At 37.2% G+C, this 26,407-nt stretch overlaps 1 protein-coding gene across 5 annotated transcripts in view; it reads right to left on the bottom strand.

Moving 5' to 3' along the window:
* Positions 1 to 3,449: 3,449 nt before the first annotated feature.
* The window catches only part of ZBTB44 (zinc finger and BTB domain containing 44), a 77,404-nt gene continuing 54,446 nt past the window's right edge, over positions 3,450 to 26,407 (bottom strand). For 2 of the 5 annotated variants that reach the window (XM_037841964.1, XM_037841965.1), the window contains exons 3-6: positions 10,252 to 10,336; positions 8,256 to 8,419; positions 6,794 to 7,094; positions 3,450 to 5,268 (exon numbers count right to left, since the gene is read on the bottom strand). In XM_037841964.1, coding sequence (XP_037697892.1) covers positions 4,986 to 5,268; positions 6,794 to 7,094; positions 8,256 to 8,419; positions 10,252 to 10,336 — 833 coding nt within the window. In that variant the 3' untranslated portion in view covers positions 3,450 to 4,985. The remainder of the gene's footprint in view (positions 5,269 to 6,793; positions 7,095 to 8,255; positions 8,420 to 10,251; positions 10,337 to 26,407) is intronic. The other 3 variants (XM_037841966.1, XM_037841967.1, XM_037841968.1) reach the window with 3 other exon arrangements.

The following is a 26,407-nucleotide window of genomic DNA, read 5'->3' on the forward strand; positions in this document are numbered from 1 at the left end:
TCCCTGCAAGTGATATACTTTGGTAACCTGAACATTCTTTTACAGGATGATTTTTAAACTTGCTTACTTGAATAATGAAATCTGGAAATGCCTAAGACTGGCATTTGGGAAAACAAGGACAATGTAATATAAGTCATGACACTGTAGCTAGCCCCCCCAAACCATCAAGCAGATCTTTTATCAATAAAATGTGAAGCCCAGGGCTTTAAGCTTTATCCGCAAAATAAATCAACTCTATAATCTCTTTTGAGTCCATAATCAAATAATTTGATTTTATAAACCAGGCACTTGAAACTGAAATAAAAAAATTTAACAGTCTTTTTAGTTACAAAAAAAAAAAAAAAGACCACATTGTTTTTTTTTTTTCAGTCAGTGGTCTGAACTCGGAAGTTCTCTGGTGGAACCAGCCTGGGCTCTATACAAAGGGAGTTTACTTAACTAAAGTAGTATAAACATTTTTAAGGCAGTCTCATTTTTAGGACACTGCCAAGCAGAGATTCCAATAACATCACCTGGCATCATCTCTGGTACATTACTACCTGTAAAAACACGGAAGTATTATTATTTTTTTCTATCATAAAAATATAATTACTATGATATAGTGGAAATGTCTAACTGTATTAGTTTAGTAAAAAGAAAGTATGACAAATGTAGCAGTGGCATTGCGTCGCATCATCCCACAATCTGACATGGGCTTAACTCTCCCCATGAAGAGAATAGATTAACATATTTATAATCTAAAACGAAACATCTAGAGTGGGTGTTCCTTAGTTGAATCTGGAAATTAGTTAATTCCAATTCCTTGTTTACTCCAAACCATTATTGCTTTTGGCAAATTTGTCTCGGTGAGGAACTTCCCAAATAAGAATATCACCACATGCTGTCAAGCAAAAATGACACTGAAAGAGAAAAATGGCTATAGGCAAAATAAGGGATAACTTAAATTTTGATGATTTTAGCTTAAAGCCTGTGGGAATATGCTTAGCTATAAATATTCCTCATAGATGTGTCCACCAAATACTGTTCCACTGCTTCAGAAAAGAAAATCGCGTTCTACACAATCTCTCTCAATAACTTTCCAGATTTAAATATATGATTACTTAGGTATCTTACGTCAACAGCGGACAGTAAAAACCTCACTTACTCTCTTTTAACAACTTGGTACCTGTTTCTTCCAAATGCCAATTTCACTAATTGTTTTTCCTCACTTAATATCCAGAAACTTATTATTCCTCATTTGGATCTATATTTCAGTTATAGTTTCACGTTTTGCACATGTGTGAAAACAGTAAGAGCTACATGAAAATGTTTCTAATTCTCTTGTTCAACAGTTCCTCAAACCCCTAGCTCCTTTCAGTTAAAGTGTTAAAATTTTAGGACTGTTTTCTCTGTGTGCTATACTAGAAAAGAATGGCTGTGGCATTGTATAGTAATGCATTTTTCAGGGCCTACAAAGCTACAGGAGACTAAAACAGGATCTGAGAATCTTCAAAATGAGAGCCATTAAACAGATAACTGACCTCTATGTGGATTAAGATACGTAAGAGAATAAACTAATGAGATAAAGACAAAAAGACAGATTTAATACAGCTCCCAAAAGCTCCCAGGAACAGTTTAGATATTTTGGGAGAGTCTGGCTCAGTAGTGAGAATGTAACCAAGTTACCAACGTAAGTACACTTGGATATGGAAGATTTTGCCATTTGTTTTGAAAACCAAAGGGCATGTGTCATAACATGGAACAAAATTACTGTAAACCAGAAAGGTTGCCAAAATATTAAAATCTAAGACTGAATGAGGCTATGTAAAATTTTAGAACACTTTGTCTCACTGAAATTGAGAACTTTAAAAACTGGCAATGTAACTAACTGCATAACCAACTGCTTAAAATAAAAATTAAGAAAATCACTTCTAATTCAAATGACAAAACCATTTATATATATTTGTGGGTGATAACCTCCATCTGCACCCATTTCTAGAAAATGTAAAATGTAAAAAAATAGAAACCAATATTAATCCCTTTGTTTCTGAAAATCATTGGTGTGCTAGATGTTTCCATTGTTAGTAGAACACCATTAGAAATGCAAAGAACGACTGCAGGAGCTCTAACATGCAGCACATAGGAAAATATCTTTGTTCACTTCTAAAGTATGTCACCTCCATTGGCAGAATAAAAAAAAGTTTTTCTAGTATAAAATGTTTAGTTTAAAAAAAGGCAATTTATCCTGCATCCTAAAATTTAAGCCCTTTAAAATACCAAAAAATTACCCTTAGAATTATTATTCTAAACTGAAATATTTTTATGGTTAGTCATACTAATAATTATAATCGATGGGGTATTATAACTGGCTTTCGTCTTTTTGCAATGTTTTCCATATATTCTGGTAAAAACTATACATCCAGGGAGCCCTCACACAGATGAATTTTAAATAAATCTAATTAAATACTATGTACAATTATTCCTTGCACCTTAGTTTCCTAAAACAGACCTATAAGCTAAATATTCTTAAACCATGTATCAAGAAAAATGCAGAGCCTCACTGAAATAGGAAATACAAGGCCTTTGTAGCAGTTTATGTTAAATACTGGTTAATTACCTGTGTTGATACGATTTGAGCAGGAGACAATTAGCCACGTATGCATTTTCACAGTATATTCAAATTTCCCATAGAACTTGGGAATCTGTACAATTTGTAATTACCAACGAGAATCTAGAATTTCCACTTGGGAAGGAATAGGCAGTGCTGGCCATCCTTTATCCTGAGAACACGGTCAGAGTGCCTGAGAGCTGCCAGAATTGTGCAAGGCTCTCTTATCTTAATGGAGAGCTCTCAGGATAGGGGATGTGGTAACCTTCTTTCAACCAACAAATCCTGAAATGATTCGTACACATTTCTTTTTTGCAAGCCTAATCTTTCCTTCCTTTTTTTTAAAAAATTTCTTAAGTTTTCAGAACTGAGGGCAATGACAAAAATTTCTGGCCATAATTACCCCTATTCTTTGTCTTGCTAACATGGGATTTTAAAATTGACTTTGAGATTTATCTCCTGGTAGGTTGAACAGTTTTCAAAGATCATAGGACATTAAAAATAAAAATTCCTGACCTTTCCAGTTGAGACACAGTAGTACTGTAATAAGTATCACAGTCTGGTAGAAAGCAATTCAACTCTTTCAGTAAAGAAGCATAAATGGTGGAAGCCCATCATAACCTGTATATGTTGATTTTCCCAAAAAATTAATGTATACTACTACCTATGTTTGGGAGCAAAGGGGAAAACAACAGGTTCAGGAGTGAGGTAAAGAGTTGGAAACAAGGACAACAGGATATGGGAAGAGACAGAATCTTAGCCTACAAGAATCTTAATGAGTTTACTTTCCCTTCCTTTACATTTGTGAGGGTAAAAAAATACAGAATCAGCCAATTTTAAAAAATGAAACAATTAAATCACATTATAATTTAAAAATATATTTTATTATTAAGGTCTAGTACCTGAACAAAGTTCAGACTTGTGTTTTGACTAAGGAACTGTATTTTGTTTCTCTTTTCTAATCCAAATGGGTGCTGTCATAATTACTAAACTGTGGGTATATACATAGAAAAAAAGTTACTCTGAGGTCATTATTCATGGACTCAAAAATACTCAGGGTCAGGGTCAGTGATGCTTTCATGGCATCAGATAAAAAGTATACTCCCGTCAAGAGCATCATATCAATGTCCACTATAAACTAAGATGTTGCACTTTTTAGCAGCAATATAGGTGATATTCATTAATTTAAGGTTTTTAGTTTTTCTTTAGTCTTAACAATTCTTTTGTTTTAACCCCAACAGTTTTATGAATCATAGATCATTTTATAATCTTATATTTTACATTATTGCTTACATTGTGTAGATAACTATAGTAACTGCCTTTAATAAACCTGGAAATATCTAAAAATATTTTGGAACAAGGACAGTGCATCACTGTCATAGGGGATTTTGTAAACAATCTTAGTTGGGGTAAGAACATAGGTTTAACAGAGAATTCTTTATTTTGTCCAAAACAGCACAACAAAAACATCTCAAACAGTACATAAACCCATATATAAAATATAGACTATCTCCAATATTTTTCTTTTGTAAGGGAGCTAGCCAGTATATGCAAGAGAAAGTATTGTTGATGGGGCAAGAGGAAAACTGATTGGGCAATGAACTGATCAGCCAGACACTAACATTCAAAGACCAGGTAAACATCAATTTTAATCAGAAAAGCAGTATTAAAGAGAGTCCCTATGAGCTGGGATTTAGGCTCCTCCCACGGCAGGCCTCTAGGCCTGGTCATTTTGTGCACAGCCTGACTCTTTTCAGTTACGATTTTTTGCCTTCTTTCATGGATGAAGGGAAGACGATCTGGAAGAGTGGTACTGTAAAGGTTCAAGGACTGTCTAGCCTGACACCAATTTCTCACCCAAAAAAATCATAATAGAAATAAGAAAGCTTAAAAGAGTATGTTGGATTCCAGAAGTATTTACTGTAATAATTTTAAAGAAAGCTATACCATAAATACTTCCCCAAATCACAGGCTTTACAAACTATTGTACACTATCCTGAGTATAGAAGTAAGCGTCTACTCAGGTCACTTGTCAGATTCCATTAGAAACTTGTTTCTGGTGTCCCTTTCACATCAGGAAGGTCAACAGTCACCTGACTTCCTCTTGACCTAATGATCTGTTATCAGCCTACTTTTAACAACAGAAGAAGAAACTGATATGTTTTAAGTCAACTGTTTCTCCTTAAGTCTTATAGTTTCTATTATGTTTCAACGTCATGTTTTTGTGTACTTACAGAAGCAATCTCTCAGTCATGAAAAAACATCAGTTGCAAGGCTTACAAAGTAAAAAGGGAAATTCTTTCCCAAACCCTTTTTTTGTTTAAAAAATTAAAATTAAATATACAAGACCAAGCACAGGCACTTTCCAAAAAACCAAAAATGAAACCAAACCACGAAATCACTCAATAGTTATAGAAGACAGCTCCGATTTCGGGGGGTCGTCTCTGGCTGCCTCGACACAGGCACTGGTCTTTGGCTGCTCCGGCAGTTCTTCCTCCTTGTCTGCCAGCCCACCAAGAGACCCCAAAGGAAAAGTGCTTTCGCAATTCTGGGTTGAAGAAACCTGTGAAATGACAGGCATTTGGACAGAGGAGTTGCTTTCAAAACTGTGTTCTCCAAGATCATACTGAACGAGTGTCTCTTCTTGCTCCTGGTTTAAGTAGTCCGGTACTAGGAAATCACTAGATAAGAGCAAAGGAGGAAATAGAGTTAATTTTCACAGCAGCAGTAGATAAGATACAGTAAAAAGACGTGATTTGTAAAACAAGATCAGGATTTTTTCATTTCACTGATTCTTGAATGGAAGTCTGTTGTATGAAGATGAAAACTCAGGAACATTCAGCTTACATACTTTCCTAAATATGAGCCAAAGCCATCCAGCAGAACCAAAGTATGTCAGCTCTTCCTCCCACCAATAGATAAGATTTGTGATCAGTTTCAGCATCACTATGGACACCTGAACAGTCTTTCTTATTCTGTGGAGCGGAGCTTCTGTTTATAAAACAAATGCAAGTAGCATGTTCACTTACGTAACGGTCACTGGATTAAGTTAGGCTTGACTTTTCTTGGCTTACTCATAGGGTAAGCAGCTTTGTTACTTCCTGGATAAAAGCTGGTTAACTAACTCATTGTACATCAATGACCTTATACATGAAATTTTCAATATATGTGAAAATATACAAACTATATCATATTAAACTATGTTGAATATGATATGCATAATCTAGGTTTAGGAACAGGACAACCAGATGTTCAGAATTAGGAATGATCACATTAAAATCAGTGCCTGGTTTGAAGGGAAAAACAAAATCTATGCAGGAATAACCCACAATGTACTGGAAAATAAGTCTTTAAAAATAAAGATGATTTAAAATGGAAAGGATTTAGAAAGATTTCAATTTATAAGAAACTAAGGATTCCCACAGATGTCCAATTCTGATAAAACATTAAAAATAAACAATGGAATTTTACATCTAGGGGAGACCTTAGGGATCATCTTGTTTAAAGCTTTCATTTTATCTTCTCTAAGTTTCAAACTTTCTCACCCATAAAGAGACATGTTCAATAACAAAAGCAGTTGGTGGCAGAACCAGAACAAGAAACAGGTTTCCCGATTTCCCAGGATATCCTGTAGTTCAGAATGGTTAACTCTATTGTAAGTTATTAACATTAAAAGCATGGAGCTCTAAATTGAAAGAAAAAAGGAAAAAATTTCATTTGATCTAAGACACGCCTGTCCATTAGAGTTGCTGTTAATGTCTTATATGTTCTTATTGGTAAATGTATTTTTCTTTATATAGAATTTAGAAAAAATGAGAAATGGTCAAGAGGTTAACATTCAGAGTCTGAAATAATCCAACATCACCAAGTATAGTCGATAAATTCTACAATAAGCTCTACTTAAGATCCACTGCAGAATTACTTCAGCCTTTATATTATGGGGGAAAAAATCAAGAGGGTAGGCAGTCTACATCTGTAGGAAAAAGAGTTTCAATACCAACTATAAGAATATTTATAACTTTATATATACAGAAGATTCAGCAAAATTTCATCAGATCAGGAGATCAGAGTATGGATAGTGGGACTTATAAATGAATGTGATCAATTAATGGGCAACCTGATTAAACCCATAGCAGGCTGCCCTACAAGCAGGAAAAGAGAATGTAGAAAGCAGTTTTCCTGGTAGGTTTCTGCCGTGCACCTCACCTGCTCTGGAAGTAGTTTGCTAGCTCTGACGCTTCATGGTTCAGACTCCGCAGGTGCACGATTAAATTTCCAGAGTTGGTGAACATGGCGCCACATGTTTTGCACTCGTAAATCCGAGGCTTGCGGATAATATGCCGGGAAACCCTCATGTGGTGTTTATATTCCCCGAAGGAAGTGAAAGTGGCACTACATATCTGGCACCGGAAACAGCGTTTACCTTCATGCTTTAGGCGATGCATCTTTAGCGAGTAAGCCCTGGTGAACTTTTTCCCACAGCGGTCACACTGAAAGGGTTTAATTCCTAGAAAATAAAGCAAAGCAAGATAGCATTTAAAAACAAAATAAAATAAAAGGCCATAAACTTAACAAATTTCTGAACTATAATTCTGTAGCAATAGATAATTTGAAAAGACAAAAATTACTAGCAAGAAAGAATTCTAATTCAGTATTTCAGAAAAGGAACCAGAACATTTGACAAGTTACTAATGCATTAAAAACAAAAAAAGACAAAGGAAAAAAGAAAGAAAAAGGGAAAAAAAAAAGGCCTGGGGAGGGTAAGCCAGGTAATGTATACTCAAGCTGGTTTTTGAATACCCTTCTAAATCATCTGTTTTACAGACTTTTAAATACATTTAAACCAGAGCATTTAACAGAACCAGAATCTCCATGTAAAAGCATTTATCATTTCATTTCACTGAAGTAGTGAGGTTTATATTGAAAAGAGGTGAAAATGATCAGAACCTACTTTCTATTCCCTATCTCAAAAATGAGAAGAAAAAAGGAAAATTTGAGTATCTCTGGTCATAATGATCATGACAGAACCATCATTTCATGAATTGGCTTTCTGAGTATTTAATATAATACTGATAGGAAAAAATATGTAGAATCCACTTGCCCATCAGAGGTCAGTGTTTTACTTATAGGAATTTGTTAAGCCTTTATGCAATCACTGAATTTAAGTTTCAAATCTGTTTTACACATCATTTATTGTCTTATACTAAAAAATACTACAAAGCTGACTAAGAAGGGTATAAAGAAATTTAGGGTTGCAGAAGTAACCTATTATTAATTTTTTAGCTTTTCATTTACTAATAACTTCAAACTTACAGAAAAGTTACACGAACAGTACAAAGAATACCCACAAATGTCCTTTTAACCCCATCTGCTTTACCATCTATGCTCATGTTCCATCACACATAAAACACACCTAATATTTCCACTATCTTATCTCTCTATGATTACACACACGGGCACACCTCTATTAAATTTTAATCAGAAAGCTAATGCCGTGGCAAAAGGCTTTTGGACACTGCACCATTTCAGCATCAGACCCACACTAATCTGTTCTCAACTGACTTCCCAAGTTTTTTTTTGTTTGTTTCTTTAACTCGAAAGCACCGTTTTCTATTTTAACTGGGATTCCAAAAGGCCAGGTTTTTGTGCACCGGGGAGATGGCATTACCTGAGTGGATGAGCATGTGCTGCTTTAGGTTCTGAATGCGGGTAAATCGCACCCCACAAGTTGGACACTGAAAAGGTCTGTCTGGACCATTCGGGCTCGGCCGTTCTGTACTGCTGGTAGAAGGAGCAATGTAGAGTTGGTAGGGATACTGAACATTTTCCAATCTAAAAAAAACAAGCCAAAGAAGGCAACCAGGCTCTGATTTTAAAGTTGAATGAACATTTCTGTAGATCAACTTTAAATAAACAAAAGAAAAAAAATGTATTTAAAGATCTTTTGAAACAGGTTCATTGTTAGGTCAAGTTTCTATCACATTATGAAAAACAACGTTATCCAGAATGTCCAGCATCTTAATTTTAGCATGGACATAAGACTACGGAACGTATAAAACTATTTGACCTTAGAGATCCTTTACCTCTCTAATCCTTTCCTTCCCACTACTGTTTTAATTTAGGTCTTCATCAGTACAACCCTGAATTACTATTTCCCTCTCTCTAGCGCCACACCCTTCTTTATCCTCCTCCTCACTGTACCCGTCGTATCTGATTAAATCACCCATCTGCTTTAAATCCCACAACAGCTCACTGTTATCTCCAGAATAAAGTCTAAACCCCTTTCGCAAGTCATAAGACTCCTCAAGATCTGGGCTCTGTGTTCTTTTTCAATCGCATTGCTGACACATTCCCCAAACATACCCTGTTTCAAGTGTTCCTCCAATGTGCCATTATCTCTCAATGCTGGGCTTTTGGACATTTAACTTCCTTTCCTTGCTTACTTTCTTTGCATAGATAACTACTACTCACTTTCTGAAATGTACCTTCCTCCAGAAAGTCTTCTTTGATTTACTGGTGGTTTAAGTGGGTGCCCTACTATGTCGAGTAACAGAACTCTCTGCAGATCACTTCCGATGATCTGTTTACTTGTCTATCTTTGACCTATAGTGACGTAATCTGATTTACTTAAACTGTAAACAAGATCATTCTGGCTATTCTGTGAGAATGGGTTGGATTAGGGAAAGAATGCAATCAAAGGCAAAAGATGGTGGTGACTTGGATGGGGGTGGGTGTAGACGAGATGGAGGAAGAATGGACAGATCAGGGATATATTCTGCAGGGAGAGTTGACAGGACTTGCTGAAGGACTAAATATGGGGGTGGGGAATGAGTGCTGAGCAAAAGAAGGATCAAGAATAATTCCTAGACAGATGAGAAATAAAATAAAGAAAAAACATAATAGGGGAAATGGGATGTTTTGGGTGTCCTTTTTCACAACTATATGATACTGTGAGCCACTGACTGAATACTTTGGATGGTGTGTGAGTATATCACAATAAAATTGCATTTTTCTATTAAAAAAAAAAAAGATTCTCAGAGATTTTGCCTAAAAGATTGTGGGGGAGGATGATGCTGTTTACTGAAATGGGAAAGAAGGGAGGAGCAGGGTTTAGACGGGGAGTTGGAAGTAAGAGTCCTGTTTTGGCTGTATTAAGTCTGAAAAAATTCCCTTTATACATCTATGTGGAAATATCAAGCAGTGAGGGTCAGTGCTGGAGCTAACGACTTGGGAATTATGGGGCTTTACATCAGGGTCCAGCACACTGTTCTCACAGCAGACCTGATGGTAAGTATCTTTGGCTTTGCAGGCCATATGTTTTCTGGTGTAACTATTCAAGTATGCCATTGTAGTGTAAAAGCACCCACGTCAAGATGTAAACAAATCAGCAGGGCTGTGTTCCAATAAAATTTCATTTACAAATACAGGTGTTGGGTTAGAATTGGCCTGTGGGACCTAGTTTGCAAACCCCCGATACAGACAATATTTAAAGCAATAGAATGGGGTAGTTTTGGAAATCCTCTCGCAAAAAGCGTATAGTGGCCTAATTTCTAATTTGATAATATCACCTTATTACTCTAAAAAATACATTCAAGTAATGGTCCAAAATAAAATGGCTCAATTTAGTCGTAAGCACAAGCCTTACAAGAAAACTATGTACTAACCGATCATCGTCATCCGCGTGGGCATTAGTGCCAGAAGTGCTTTGCAGCGAGGGTAAGCCCTCTGTGACCCCTTCATCTACTGAGCCTGTGAACAAAGAAAGAAAAGAGGGTATCTGTCAATATTTTGGCATAAAGAAAGCCAAGATACTAACTGCGAGGTATGTCTCCAAACTGCCAACATATATTATCTAATGTATAGCTCACTGTTAATCAAAGTAGGAGTGTTATATGGTATTTTAATCTTTTACTTTAAGTGTTTATGTGATTTAAAAAGAAATCATAGGTAATAGCCTTCCATTACTACTTAAAATTCTTTTCTTTGATACAAATTTCAGAAAACAAGCAGAGCAATTCAAAGTCAAACTGAACAAAAGTCCACATAAAATTAAATGTTATAACAACTCTTTAAAGAAGCCCTGACACTTTTTACTTTTTAAAACTAGTTTTATTATGAAATGTAATTTACATACAACTCTGATGGACATTTAAAAGATGGTTCTAAAGCCAAAAACTGTGCAACACTGCCAGTATCCCAGTGCTGCCCATTAGTCTTTGCCTGTCACCAGCCTGCCTTTCCTTCCTCCCTCCAAGTGGTGACTGTTAGCCTGCCTTTTATGGTCATTGTTTCTTTCCATTTAAAATAGTTTTATCTCAAATGCATGGATCCATAAATGAGGGAGCGGTTCTTGTTGCCCGGCCACGTCCTGTTGAGGGCTGCTTTGCACTATTGTGGCAGCGCTGAGTAGCAGGGTTGCAATAGAGCCCCTCTGGCAGGTAAGCCTGAGAGATTTACACTGCCATGTAAGGGAAAGCCTGTCCATCTCTGCCATAAACAAAAGTTTAGAGCTGTCTCTTTTAAACTTTATATATATTGAGTCATACTGCATGATTTTTGTCTTCTTGCCTTCAACACTGTGGAATAATTCATATCACCTGTAGCTGTATGATATTGCAATTTATCTATTTTCCTCTTGATGGACTTGACTTGCAGGTTGTTTTCAGTTCTGTGCTTTTTACGATCAATGTTGTTGTGAATGTTTGCATACAAGCGATTTAGTGTGTGCATGCTTTTTTTGAGGCTATGTACTGCTGGGACTGCGTATCTTCAGCTTTACCAGAAAATGTTCAACTATTTTCCAAAGTGACTGTACTAAACGTGTTTACCAGCAGCATGTACAAGTTGTGCTGATCTACATCCTCACTTGTATTATTGGATTTTTACATTTCTGCCAATTTTGTGGGTCTGTAGTAACATTTCACTGTGGTATGAATTTCATTTCCCTTATTACTGAGGTTGTGCCACTTTATGTATTGATTGAACTTCTTCAATATATGTGAAATGCTCATTCAGGTCTTTTGCAGTTGAGTTGTCCACCTATCCATCAGAAGAGTCCTTTTCACATTACAGATAAAGCCATTTGTTCATTATCTGTTACAAGTATCTCTCTCCCTCTGTGGCTTGCTTGTATTTTTAACTCTCTATGGTTTATTTTGATGACCTAAAATTTTAAGTTTTAATTTAATTGAACTTACTAATCTTTTCCTTTACAGTTACTGCTTTTTGATCTTTTTAAAAAACCATTCCCTATCCCAAATTATCTTATGAAAGATTTTTGTTTTGCTTTTACTTTCTTTTTTCTTTTGGTTTGTTTTCTATTTTATTTTATTTTTTTGCTTTTTCTATTTAGGTCTTTTCTTTATCCATCTGGAAGTAATTTCGTGATCCAGTAGACCCAACACATTTATCGAAGTCTGTTTTTTCTCCTCTACTCTGCCACCTCTATCATAAATCAAGTGTACACAAATGCATGGGTTTGTTTCCAGGTTTTATCAGTTCCATTTGTCTGTCCTTGTATTAATGCCAATCTTTAGTTACTACAGGTTTATTATAAATACTGACAGCAAGTAGAGCAATCCTTTTCTAGCTCTTTTGCTGCAATCTGTTCCTATTCTTTTTTAATGGTTACCTTGGAAATTATAATACATGTACTTAACTTATAAAAGTCTAAAGTTAATCAAAACCTTTTCGTACTCCTGGATAACATAAGGCTCTTCAACCACTTTAACTTCATTTCCAACCAACTCCCACCCTGCAACTTACAGATTACTACTGTCTGCAATTTTACTTCTTGTGTTTTGATTAACCCCACTAGGCATTATTACTCTTTTCTACAAGCAATGTTTATTCATATCTGTTCAGTTTCCCTCTTTCTATGCTCTTCACTCCTTCTGGTATATGAGACCTGCCCTCTGTGCTCATTTACTTCTGCTTGAAGCCCATCCTTAAGAATTTTCTTTGTGTGTGTCTGAAAATGTCTATCTTGTCTTCATTCTTGAAAGATATTTTCACTGTGTAGAAATCTAGATCAACAGTTATTTTCTTTCAGCACATTCAGGATATCATTCTACTTGGTTTCTGAAGTTACTAAAAAGTCAGACCTTGTTTTGAAGGTATTCTGCTATGTTTCTCTGGCTGCTTTTAGGATTTGGTTCCTTTTTTTCTGAATTTTTCTCTAGAACGTCTAGGTTCATATTTTCTTGTCCTAGTCCTGCTTGGGGTTGTGGGCCACTTACCTGTGGACTAGTGTCTTTCATACCCTGCAGTTTTCCCTATTATTAATATTTTGCATTAGTGTGGTAACTTTGTTACAATTGATGAAACATTATAACATTCCACTGTAGCCTCCACTATTGTGTCTCTCTCAGCAGCATTCATGTAATTTATTTCTCTTCTATTCACTAGTTCTCTCTTCGACTAGGCCCAATATGCTGCCAAAATGTTCAATGAATTTTTAATTTTAGTTATTTTATTTTCTGGGCTTCATTTTATTTTTAATTAGAGAAACTGCAGAAAATAGAGTTCCCATATATCCCTTATCCCCTGCAGTTTTCCCTATTATTAATATTTCGCATTAGTGTGGTAACTTTATTACAATTGATGAAACATTATCATAATTATAGTATTAACTATGGTCTGTAGTTTACATTAGGGTCCAATGTACATTCTTAAGGTGTTAAAAAATTGTTTTTCTTGTACATTACGTACAACCAGAAATTTCCCCTTCTAACCGCATTCAAATATAATTCCGTGGCATTAATTACATTCACAGTGTTGTGCTACTATGACCACTATCCAGCACCAAAATTTTTCCATCACTCCAAACAGAAACTCAGTACCAATAAAAGCATTAACTCCCTATTCTCTACCTCCACCATGGCCCCTTGTAACCTGTCCTCTAGTTTCTGACTCTATGAATGTACTTATTCTACTTATCTCATATAAGTGAGGTCATACAGGATTTGTCATTGGTTGTCTGGTTTATTTCACTCAATTTGATATCTTCAAGGTTCATCCATGTTTGTCACATGCATAAAAGAACTTCATTCCTTTTTACTTCTGAATGATATTCCATTGTATGCATATACCATATTTGCTTTAACCATTCATTTGTTGATGGATACTTGGGTTGTTCTCAGCTTTTGACAATAGTCAACGATAACACTGGTGTGCAAACCTCTGTTCGAATTCCTACTTTAAGTTCTTTTGGGTACACACTTACAAGTGGGATTACTGGTCATATGGTAATTGTATACTTAGGCTTTCAAAGGAACCACTAAACTGTCTTCCACAGTTGCTGAGCCAATTTACATTCCCAGCAACAACGAACCAGTGTTCCTATTTTTCCACAACCTCTCCAACACTTATTTTCCATTTTTTAAAAATTAGGAGCCATTCTAATGGGTGTGAAATGTATCTTATTGTGGTTTTCACCTGCCTAATGGGTGATAATACTGAACATTTTTCCATGTTTTTTGGTCATTTGTATATTTTTGAAGTGTCTATTCAAGTCTTTTGCCATTTTCAAATTGGGTGGTTTGTCTTTGTATATACATAAATCTTTACATATTGTGGGTATTAAACCCTTACTGGATATGTGGTTTCCTAATATTTTCTTCCATTATGTAGGCTGCCTTTTTACTTACATGGTAAAGTCCTATACGCAAAAGTTCTAAATTCTGATGAAATTCCATTTATCTATTTTTTCTTTTATTGTTTGTGCTTTTGGTGTAAAATCTATGAAACTTGCCTAACAAAAAGTCCTGAAGATGCTAACCCGTGTATACTTCTAGGGGTTTCAAGTTTTGGTTTTTATATTTAGGTCTTTGACCATTTTGAGTAAATTTTTGTACATCGTGTGAGGGAGGGGTCCACCTTTCTTCTTTTTTTAAAAAATCTTTTCCTGGTATTTAATTAATTAAATTTTTTACTTTTTATTTTGAAATAAATTCAACCTTACAGTAACAGTTGCAAAAATAATACAACCCCCCCCCACACAACTCCAGCCTACCCCAACCCCCTCCACCAATACCCAGATCTACCAACTTTAATATTTTGACACTTTACCATTTTTCTTTCCCTCCCTCCCTCCCTATCTCCATCATCTATTGCTCTGTCTTCTGAAAATATGAGCACGTTGCACACGTCCTTGAACAAATAATTCACATATACATTTCCTATGAACAAGAATATTCATTTATGTAATCACATTAAGTGTAGTTAAGAAATTCAAGAAATTTAACATTGATATAAAGCTTACATTCTATATTTCATTTTTTTCTTATGTCCCAATTGTTTCCTTTTGAACCTTTTCTCCTCTATTCTTAGATCTCATCCAGGATCATCTATGGCATTTAATTGCCATTATCTATTTAGACTGTCTTTTTTTCAATTGTGGAAACATATATACAGCATAAATCTTTCCATTCCAACCCCTCCCAAGCATTCCATTTAGTGGGATTAATCACATTCACAATGTTGCAATGCTATCACCTTCCCACCATCCATTACTAGAAATTTCCCTTCACCCCAAACAGAAACCCTATACTTATTTCTTATTAACTCCCCACTGCCCCTTCCCCCACTTCTCTTAACCCATACTCTACTTTCTATCTCTATGATTATATTCTCTGATACTTTCTTTGTGTTTACTGTGGGGCTTAAATTTAACATTCTAAATCTATAACAATCTTGTTTTCTTTGATATCAACTTAACTTCAATAGGACACATAAACTATGTTCCTATACTCCTGTTCCCCCACCTTTATGTAGTTCTTGTCAAAAATTACATATTTTCCATTGAGTCCAAAACCACTGATTTATCACTATACTTTATGTATTTTAGATCCTATAGAAAGTAAATAGTGGAGTTACAAATCAACAATACAGTAGTATTGGTATTTATATTTACCAGGTGATCTTTGCTGGAAATCTTTATTTCTCCATGTGGTTTCAGTCAATTGTTTAGTATCCCTTCCTTTCAGCCTGTGCAATTCCCTTTATCATTTCTTATAGGACTGATCTACTGGTGATGAAGTCCCTCAGCTTTTGATTATCTGGGAATGTTTTCATCTCCCCTCATTTTTAACCTCCAGATGTTTGTGAATTTTCTAAGTCTCTGATGGTTTATTGGCTTCTAATTGTATTCCATTGTGGTCAGAGAATGTACTTTGAATAATTTCATTTTTTTTTTTTTTAATTTATTGATGCTTGTTTTATGTTCCACTGGAGAAAGTTCTGTGGTCACTAGAGAAGAATGTGTATCCTGGTGATTTGGGATGTAATGTTCTATATATGTCTGTTAAATCCAATTCATTTATCAGATTGTTTAGGTTATCAATTTCCTTATTGGTCTTCCGTCTGGTTGATCTATCTACAGGAGAGAGTGATGTGTTGAAGTCTCCTACAATTATTGTGGAACCATCCATTGTTTCCTTTAGTTTTGCCAGTGTTTGTCTCATGTATTTTGTGGTACCATGATTGGGTGCATAAACATTTATGATTGTTATTTCTTCTTGTTGAATTGCCCCTTTTTTAGTATGTAGTGGCCTTCTTTGACTCATAACATCCTTGCATTTAAAGTCTATTTTATCTGAGATTAATATTGCTACTCCTGCTTTCTTTTGGCTGTAGCTTGCATGAAATATTTCTTCCATCAGTTCACTTTCAATTTCTTTGTGTCCCTGTGTCTACGATGTCTCTTGCATACAACATATTGATTGTTCATAATTTTTGATCCATTCTGCCAATCTATATCTTTTAATTGGGGAGTTGAATCCATTTACATTCAACGTTATTACCATGAAGGCATTTCTTGAATCAGCCATCCTATCCTTTGGTTTATGTTTGTCAGATATATTTTTTCCCTGTCTCTCTTATTGTCCTTTAATGAACCAATACTGAATCTCTTTAGTACTGAACCTTTCTCTATATCTCTCTCTTTCCTTTCTCTGTTTCTCTGTTGGTAGGGCTCCCTTTAGTATCCCCAGTAGGGCAGGTCTTTTATTAGCAAAAGCTCTCAGCATTTGTTTGTCTGTGAAAAATTTAAGCTCTCCCTCAAACAAGAAGGAGAGCTTTGCTGGATAAAGTATTCTTGGTTGGAAATTTTTCTTTCTCAGAATTTTACATATGTCATGCCACTGCCTTCTCGCCTCCATGGTGGTCGCTGAGTAGTCACTACTTAGTCTTATGTTGTTTCCTTTGTATGTGGTGAATTGCCTTTCTCTTGCTGCTTTCAGAACTTGCTCCGTCTCTTCAGTATTTGACAGTCTAATCAGAATATGTCTCAGAGTGGGTTTATTTGGATTTATTCTATTTGGAGTTCGCTGGGCATTTATGCTTTGTGTATTTATACTGTGGAGAAGGTTTGGTAAGTTCTCCCCAGTAATTTCTTTAAATACTCTTTCTAGACCTTTATCCTTCTCTTCTCCTTCTGGGACACCAATGAGTCTTAAATTTGGATGTTTTATTTTATCTATCATATCCCTGAGGTCCATTTCTAGTTTTTCAATTTTTCCCCATTCTTTCTTTTGTTCTTTCATTTTTCATTCTGTGGTCCTCGAGGTCGTTGATTAGTTGTTCAGCTTCCTCTAGTCTTGTACTATGAGTATCCAGAATCTTTTTAATTTGGTCAACAGTTTCTTTTATTTCCATAAGACCATCTATTTTTTTATTTACTCCTGCAACTTCTTCATGCTCTTCTAGGGTCTTCTTCATGTCCTTTATATCCTGTGCCATGCTCTTGTTGTTTGTCTTTACTTCTTTCATTAATTGCTCCAAGTACTGTGTCTCCTCTGATCTTTTGATTTGGGTGTTTGGGTTTGGGTTATCGATATCGTCTGTTTATTTCATATGCTTTAAAATTTTCTGTTGTTTTTGGCCTCTTGGCATTTGCTTTACTTCATAGGGTTCTTTTAGGATATGTAGAATTATTCAAAGACTAATCTCTAAGTTTTCAAATCTATAGCTTGGTGGTGTACACTTTCTCTAACTAACCAGCAGATGGTGTCCATGAGTCACCTATTCCCTCAAGTCAGTTCTCCCCAACTTTGTCTTCGTGGTGTGTAGCGGTCTGATTCTTGTGGGGTTCAATTGGCGCATCAAGTTTGGGTGTGTTGTTGCTGCTGTCTGCCTTGAATGTGGGGCGTGTGTCTGAACGGTTAGGGAGGCAGGGCAGCTTTAATAATCAAACCTCCCAGGTGTTCCTGGAGATTAAAGGCTGTTGCAAGAGTCTAAACCTTCCTTTCAGTCTCGCCACAGATCGTCTCTGCCACTGACCCACAAGTCCTTGGTATTGATGTATGGTCCCTGGGATTTCCAAGTGGGTCCCTCTTCCAAGCCGCGCCCTTCTGCCCTTCTAGGACCTCTGCTGAGGGAAGGCTATGCTACATCACAAGAGCACGCTGTCCCTCAGGGGAAGTTCTGGGCTGCCAGGCTGTGTAGGTGCATTCCCAGCCTGCTGTAAGGATGGCTGAATGCGGTGTGTTAATTTCCCCCTTTTGGCACAGCCCCGCTACCCGAGCTCTGGGACAATTACCTGTGGGTGCACGAAAGGCTATTGTCTGCGCCTGATATTGTGGTGTGTTCATGTGTTGCTGGAAACCCTTCCTGTCACCCTGGGTTTTTTGGCGTGGCTCTGGGCTGTGGCGCCTGCACCAGGCAGGTGTGTTCCCAGCCCGCCGGGAAGATGGCTGCAAGGGGCGTGGCTTTTTTTCCCCTTTTGGCTCACCTATGCCTGCCTCACTCCAAGACAATTAGCAGTGGGTGTGTGAAAGGCTATCTTCCACGCCAGATATTGAGGTGTTTGCACAGCCCATTCCTGCCATGCTTCACTGTGCAGTTCTTGCTGCTCTATCTGCAGCCACTTTTGGGTTTTTTGAAAAAGAACTAGTCTGCCTCCAAATGCCAACCCACAGTTTCCCCACACTGCAGCGTGGCTGCCGGATATTCAGCAAGCTTACTCACTTGTTTCAGAATGCACACTCCCGGTTTCACAAAGTGCACGGTCCCTGTGGATTTAGTAGACCTTGTCCGGCTGAGCATCGCTGGAATTGTGTTCTGGGTCACTTTCTGGCATTTATCTAGTATTTTTCATGGAGGCGTTTTTTTGCCGTCTCTCCTAGCCGCCATCTTAGTTTCTCCCCATCTTTACTCTTTTGCATATGGATAGCCAGTTGTCCCAGCACCCTTCACCAAAGACACCCTCGTCAAAAATCATTTGGTCACAGATGTGAGGGTTTATTTCTGAACTCAGTTCAATTCCATTGGTCTACACATTAATCCTTATGCAGTCTTGACTACCATGGCTTTGTAAAAAGCTTTAAATAGGGATGTATACGTCCTCCAACTTTTTCTTTTTCAAGATGGTTTTGGCTATTTGAGGTCTGTTATCCTTCTATATAAATTTGATGATTGGCTTTTCCATTTCTGCAAAGAAGGCTGTTGGAATTTTGATTGGGATTGCACTGAATTTGTAAATCGTTTTGGATAGAACTGACATTTTACCAGTATTTAGTCTTCAAATCCCTGAATACAAAATGTCCTCGTGTTTTATTTATGTCACCTTTGATTTCTTTTAGCAATGTTTTGTAACTTTCATCCTTGGTTAAATTTATTCCTAGATATTTGATTCTTTCAGTTGCTATTGTAAATGGACTTTGTTCTTGATTTCTCCTTCATATTATTACTAGTGTACAGAAGTGATATTGATTTTGCACATTGATCATCTGCCTCATCACTTTGTTGAATTTATTTATTAGCTTTAGGAGCTTTGTTGTGAACTTTTCAGGATTTTCTCTAGGATTGTGTCACCTGCAAAGAATGCAATGTTCCAGTACAATGTTGAATCAGTGGTAACAGTGAGCATCCTTGTCTTGTTCCAGATCTTTTGCCAATTTGGTGGGTCTGCAGTAATATTTCACTGTGGTTTGAATTTCACTTCCATTATTATTAATGCGGTTGGCACCCCTTTCTGTCTATTTACTGAACCTCCTCAAAAATGTGAAATGCCCATTCCAGTCTTATGATGTTAGGTGTTATGCTCTGGGTATGGTGTAAACTGTGGGTTTTTCATATATGCCTTTATCATGTTAAGGAAGTTTCCTTCTCTAGTTTTCTAAGTGTTTTTCTCTAGAAGGGGTGCTGGATTTTGTCAAATGCCTTTTCTGAATCAATTGAGATGATAATGTGGTTTTTCTCCAATTCATTATTGTACTGTATTACATTAATTGATTTTGGAATAAATCCCACTTGATCATGGTTTAGAATTCTTTTAATGTGTTGTTGGACGCTGTCTGCTAGTATTTTGTTGAGGATATCTGCATCTATAGGGCAGGGGGTTGAGGGAGGTGAAAGAGTTTGAGAAGGATTGGTGTTAATTCTTCTTGGAATGTTTGGCAAAATTCACTAGTGAAGCCATCTGGTCCTGGGTTTTTATTTGTTAGGATTTTGATTACTCATTTAATGTCTTTATTGGTTACTGGTCTGTTGAGATCTTCTATTTCTTCTTGAGATATTAAGTAGTTTGTGTGTTTCTGGCAATTTGCCCATTTCACCTATTTTGTTGGCATATAGCTGTTCGTAGTATCCTCTTATGGTCTCTTATTTCAGTGGGGTTTGTAGTAATGTCCCCCTTTTCATTTCCGATTTTATAGTCTTTTGTGTCCTCTCTTTTTAAATTTGTCAGTCTAGCTAAATGTTTGTCAATTTTATTGATCTTTTTAAAGAACCAACTTTTGGTTTTGTTGATTCTATTGTTTTGTCTGTCTTCTGTTTCATTTATCTCCACTCTAATCTTTGTTATTTCCTTTCTTCTGCTCATTCCTGGGTTTAGTTTGCTCTTCTTTTTTTGTTCTTCCAGTTTTGAGGTAAGGTATCTTGATTTGAAATCTTTCTTCTTTTTTAATGTAAGCATTTAGAGCTACGAATTTCCCTCTCAGCACTGTCTTTGCGTCCTCCCATAAGTTTTTAATTTTTTTCTTAAAAAGTTTTTTTAAAATTGAAATATACTCATATACCATATAATCATCCAAAGTGTAAAACAACTGTTCACAGTATCATCATATAGTTGTGCAATCATCACCACAATCAATTTTTGAACATTTTCATTACTCCAAAAAATAAGAATAAAAATAAAAGTAAAACGAACACCCAAAACATCCCATACTACTCCTCCCCCGTATTATTTACTTTTTAAAAATTTTTTTATTGAGATTGTTCACATACCATACAACTATGCAAAGATCCAAAAGTGTACAATCAATTGCCCATGGTACCATCATACAGTTGTGCATCTATCACCACAATTACTATATTTTTTTCAATTTTTAGAACATTTTCATTACTCCAGATAAGAAAGACAAAAAAAAGGAAACTCCAATCCTCCCATACCCCTAACCATATCCCCTCTATTACTGATGCATAGTTTTGGTATAGTACATTTGTTACTGTTGATGAAAGAATGTTAAAATACTACTAACTGTAGTATATAGTTTGCAATAGGTATATAAATATTTTCCTATATGCCCCTCTATTATTAACTTCTATTTATAGTGTCATACATTTGTTCTAGTTCATGAGAGGGATTTCTAATATTTGTACAGTTAATCACAGACACTGTCCACCACAAGATTCACTGTTCTATGCATTCCCATCTTTTAACCTCCAACTTTCCTTCTGGTGACATACGTGACTGAGCTTACCCTTTCCATCATATTCACACACCATTCAGCACTGTTATTTATTCTCACAATGCTACCATCACTTCTGTGCATTTCCAAACATTTAAGTTCACCCTTGTTGAACATTCTGCTCATAATAAGCAACTGCTCCCCATTCTTTAGCCTCGTTCTATATCCTGGCAACCCATTTTTTTAAAAGATGGTTTTGTTTACACACCATAGGTTCTGTCCTAAGTAAACAACCACTGGTTCCCTGTATAGTCACATATTTATGTATTCAGCACCATCACCACTATCTATATAAGGACATCTCCATTTCTTCCACAAAGGAGGAAGAGTCAAAGAAGGTAGAGAGACAAAAGAAAAAGAAAAGAGAGAGACAAAAACATTTGACAGCTAGAAAGCAACAAAAGGAAAGATAGTATTAAGCCAAAGTAGAATAAAGAGTCAGACCACATCACCAATGCCAGGAGTCCCATACCCTTCCCCTATGTCTTCCCCCACCCATTTGAATTTAACTTTGCTATATTGCCTTTGTGTGTGTAGGCTTTCAGGTGCCTTGTTCTCCAGTTCCTGAGTGTTTTCTTCTGCCTCTTGAGATCTGCTGTTGTATGCTTCCATTTGTGTCTTTCATCTCGTGTTGTGCCTTTCATTTCCATAGATTCTGCCAGTTTTTTTGAACTTTCGATTTCTACCTTATGTATACGCAGTGTTCTCATTATACGTTTCATCTCTTTTGCCATATCTTCTCTGAACTTTTTGAATTGATTTAGTATTAGTTGTTTGAATTCCTGTATCTCAGGTGAAGTGTAAGTTTGTTCCTTTGACTGGGCCATAACTTCATTTTGCTTAGTGTAGGTTGTAGTTTTCTGTTTTCTAGGCATTTGATTTCCTTGTTACCCTATCAGGTTTTCCCAGACCAGAAAAGGCTCAGGTCTCACAAGGAGGCAATAGTATCACATCTCCCTGAGGGTGTGTCTTAGAAGATTGATACACCCTGTGAGGTCTCAAGTCACTGTGCTTTTCCGCCCAGCAGGTGGCGCCTGTCAGCCTGTAGCGCCAGAATGGTGTAAGGAGGTGTGGTCCGTGGCTGTTTTCCCCCAGGCTCTGGGGTCTGGTTCTGAATGGAAGGCGGGTAGTAGAGCTTGGCACCACCTTCTTCTTCTTAGGGAAAATACACCCCCTAGGGAGACATCATTTACATTTGAATAGTCTCTCTGACTCTGCTATCTTCACCCTTGTCTGGCTCAGAGCGCTGGAACTGAAAATGGCTGAGGCTTTCTCCACTGTGCAGAAAAAGGGACAGAAAGCCCCCTTCAGGGCCAGTCCGCGGCCACCCTCCGGCTCTCCAAGGTCAGTCATCACCAAAAGCCTCTGCCTGCTTGTTGGAAAATCGTATCTTGTATTAAGCAGTCTGTGTTTGTCAATTAAAACACCAGTTGGAGCTCAGCTGAGCTACATTCGCTTGCTCAGAGAGTGCTGCGCTCTAGCACCGCCAGGCTTTGCAGTTTGGGCCGAGGAAGGGGGTGGGGGTGGGGCTCCTGGCTTGGATCTGCAGTTTTTACTTACAGATTTTATGCTGCAATCTCGGGCATTCCTCCCAATTCAGGTTGGTGTATTATGAGTGGACAGTCACATTTGCCCCCCTTTAGTTACTCCAGATTATTTATTAGTTGTTCCTGGTTGTTTATTAGGTGTTCCAGGGGTACAAACTAGCTTCCACTCCTCTCTATGCTGACATCTTCTTCCGTCTCCTCATTTACTTCTTGTCACCATTTGAATACTCATTTGTCCATACACTGGGTAAAGGGAGTGTGAGCCATAAGGTTTTCACAATCACACATTCACATCATATAAGCTATATGGTTATATGATTGCCTTCAAGAATCAAAGATACTGGACTGCAGTTCAACAGTTTCAGATGTTTCCTTCTAACCATACTAATAAACTAAAAACTAAAAGGGGATATCTATATAACACTTAAGAGTTACCTCCAGAATGACCTCTTGACTCCACTTGAAATCTCTTAGCCACTGAAACTTAATTTTGTTTCATTTCTCTTTCCCCTTTTGGTCCAGAAGGCTTTCTTAATCACACAATGCAGGGTCCAGGCTCATCTCCAGGAGTCATGTCCCACATTGCCAGGGAGATTTATACCCCTGGGAATCATGTCCCATGTAGGGGGGAGGGCTGAGTTGGCCTAGGGAGAGAGGCCACATCTGAGCAACAAAAGAGGTTCTCTGGGGGTGACTCTTAGGCACAATTACAAGTAGGCTTAGCTTCTCCTTTGCAGCAACAAGCTTCATAAGGGCAAGCCCCAAGATCGAGGGCTCGGCCCACTAAGCTCGTAGTCCCCAATGCTTGCAAGAATATCAGGAATTTCACAGCTGGGGAAATTTTCCCCCAGTCCCTCAAGAGGGCTTTGTAAATACTTTTTATTCTCTGCTCAAATTACTCTGGGTTGTATCAGGGCTTTGTGCTAACCTGTACAAACCAACCAGGTCTCACTTCCTAGTCAAGGTTCCATGTAATTAGGGTATTTGAGTAAACTGACCATATAAATTAAATTATATACTGTACTACAGAAAAAATATATTTTGCACCATATAAACATCTCTTCCTTTGGTCTCACACAGAAGCCAAAGTTTTAAAACACAGCTGATATCCTCTATCCTTTAGTCTGATCTACCCCAATCTCAACCAAGTCCACTTCGTTCATACCTCCAATCAAAGTCTAAACTTCTTTTCACCCTGTTTAACAAATGACTTGTGGGGCAATACCAACTCACAGCTGCTCAACTCTGGCTCTGAATCCCAGGTGAGACACAGACACCAGAAGGTCCAGAGACTGGCCACGTCACACCCAAACAGCTCAGAATCTCAAAATTTAGAAGTAACTGTTACTACTCATGAATAGATGCAACTGCTGCAAGAGCTTACAATCTAGGAACCTTTACACAAGCCTTCCCCTTATAACCCATGCTCCTAGATAAAATTCTCAGAGTTTGCACATTATTATTAGTCCATATTAATGAGGCATTATAATGTCTGTCTTTTCATTTCTGGCTTATTTCACTGAACGTACTGTCCTCATAGTCCATTCACTTCGTTGTATACCTCACAACTTCATTCCTTCTTGCTGCTCCTTCATGCAAAAACACTTCATACATTTAATCACACTTGATGACCATTCTACGTTTCGCTAAGGTATACAGTCCCAGTCTTCATCTTTTATCTTTCCACCTGGTGTCATACATACCCAACCTTCCTCTTTCAACTGTAGTCACAGTCCTCTTTTTTCAGTGTACTTACAATATTGTGCTACCATCACACAATACTATACTACCCATTTCTAGAACTACACAACCAGTCCTCTAGAACATTCTATATTCCTTCAACATCAAATGCCCAATCTCTACCCTGTCTTCTGATATCTTCATTTCTACACTCTTTTCCAGACCTCTCTCTCCTGTCTTTTCCTGTGTGTCTGTAGCACACCTTTTAATATTACCTGTAGAGGAGGTCTCCTGTTCATGAACTCTCTCAGTGAGAGAGTAAATATTTTAAATTCTCCCTCATTTTTGAAGGAGTTTTGCTGGATATAGGATTCTTGGTTGGCAGTTTCTCTCTTTCAGTATCTTGAATATATCATACCACTGCCTTCTTGCCTCCATGGTTTCTGCTTTGAGATCTGCACTTAGTCTCATCGAGCTTTCCTTGTATGTGATGGATTGTTTTTCTCTTGCTGCTTTCAGAATCCTCTCTTTGCCTCTGACATTTGAAAATCTGATTAGTGTTCTGGAGTAGGTCTGTTTGGATCAATTTTGTTTGGGGTATGCTGTGCTTCTCGGACCTGTAATTTTATGTCTTTCATAAGAGTTGGGAATTTTTACTGATTATTTCCTCTACTATTCTTTCTCCCGCTTTTCCCTTCTCTTCTTCTCCTGGGACACCTGTAACACATAAATTCATGTACTTTGTGTTGTTGTTCAGTTCCCTGAGATCCTGCTCATATTTTTCCATTCTTTTTCCTATCTGTTCTTTTCTGTGCAGGATTTCAGATGTTCTGTCCTCCATCTCATGATCCTTTCTTCTGCCTCTCCAAGTCTGTTGTTGCATGTCTCCATTGTGTTTTTCATTTCTTTTACTGTGCCTTTCATTCCCATAAGTTCTGCCATTTGTTTTTTCAAGCTTACAAATTCTTCCTTATGATCACCCAGTGTCTTCTTTATATCCTTCATCTCTTTAGTCACATTCTCTCTCAACTCACTGATTTGATTTAAAAGATTTGTTTGAACATCTACAATTAGTTGTTTCAACTCCTGAATCTCTGTTGAGATGTTAGTTTCTTCCTTTAACTGGGACATATCTTTCCGTTTCTTAATGTGGCTCGTGATTTTTTGTTGGTGTCTCAATATCTGATTTTCTTGGTTTATTCTGGAGGTTGTTTTCTCTCTTTCACCTTAGGTTTTCTTGTTGGCTGACGCTGATCTCTATCTTTTCTTTTTTCTCTCCCTGGACAGTTGTCAGATTGGCTCTGCCCCCAGGTCTTCCCCCCAAATCATGCGCCTGCCGTGGCCTGCCACAGGGTTGGGAGGTAGGCCCTGGGCGCCCCAGCAAGTTCAGAGTGTGGTAATACAAATCTGCTAGCTTCCAGTGGTGCTCTATTTTCTACCAGCTAGCAAGACCTGGGTTTATTTTGGGGCCCTGCTTTAACAGTTGGGTCTTCCCTATTTCTCAGCCAAAACAGGGCTGGGTTTTCATACAGGGTGTGTAGACCAACTCCTGTGCTCCTAAGAAAGGGTCTGAAGCTTCTTTTAAGAAGTATTTTCTTCCCTTCCACATTCTGGACTATCCAGCAGATGCTGCTGTTCAGTAACTTAATCGTTCTGAGGCTGTTTTTTTTTTTTTTTCTTTTTTTTCCTTCATTTTATTGAGATATATTCACATACCACGCAGTCATACAAAATAAATCGTACATTCGATTGTTCACAGTACCATTACATAGTTGTACATTCATCACCTAAACCACTCCCTGACACCTTCATTAGCACACACACACAAAAATAACAATAATAATTAAAGTGAAAAAAGAGTAATTAAAGTAAAAAAGAACACTGAGTGCCTTTGTCTGTCTGTT

Source organism: Choloepus didactylus, chromosome 6 (genome assembly GCF_015220235.1).
Source record: "Choloepus didactylus isolate mChoDid1 chromosome 6, mChoDid1.pri, whole genome shotgun sequence".
Taxonomy (NCBI): domain Eukaryota; kingdom Metazoa; phylum Chordata; class Mammalia; order Pilosa; family Megalonychidae; genus Choloepus; species Choloepus didactylus.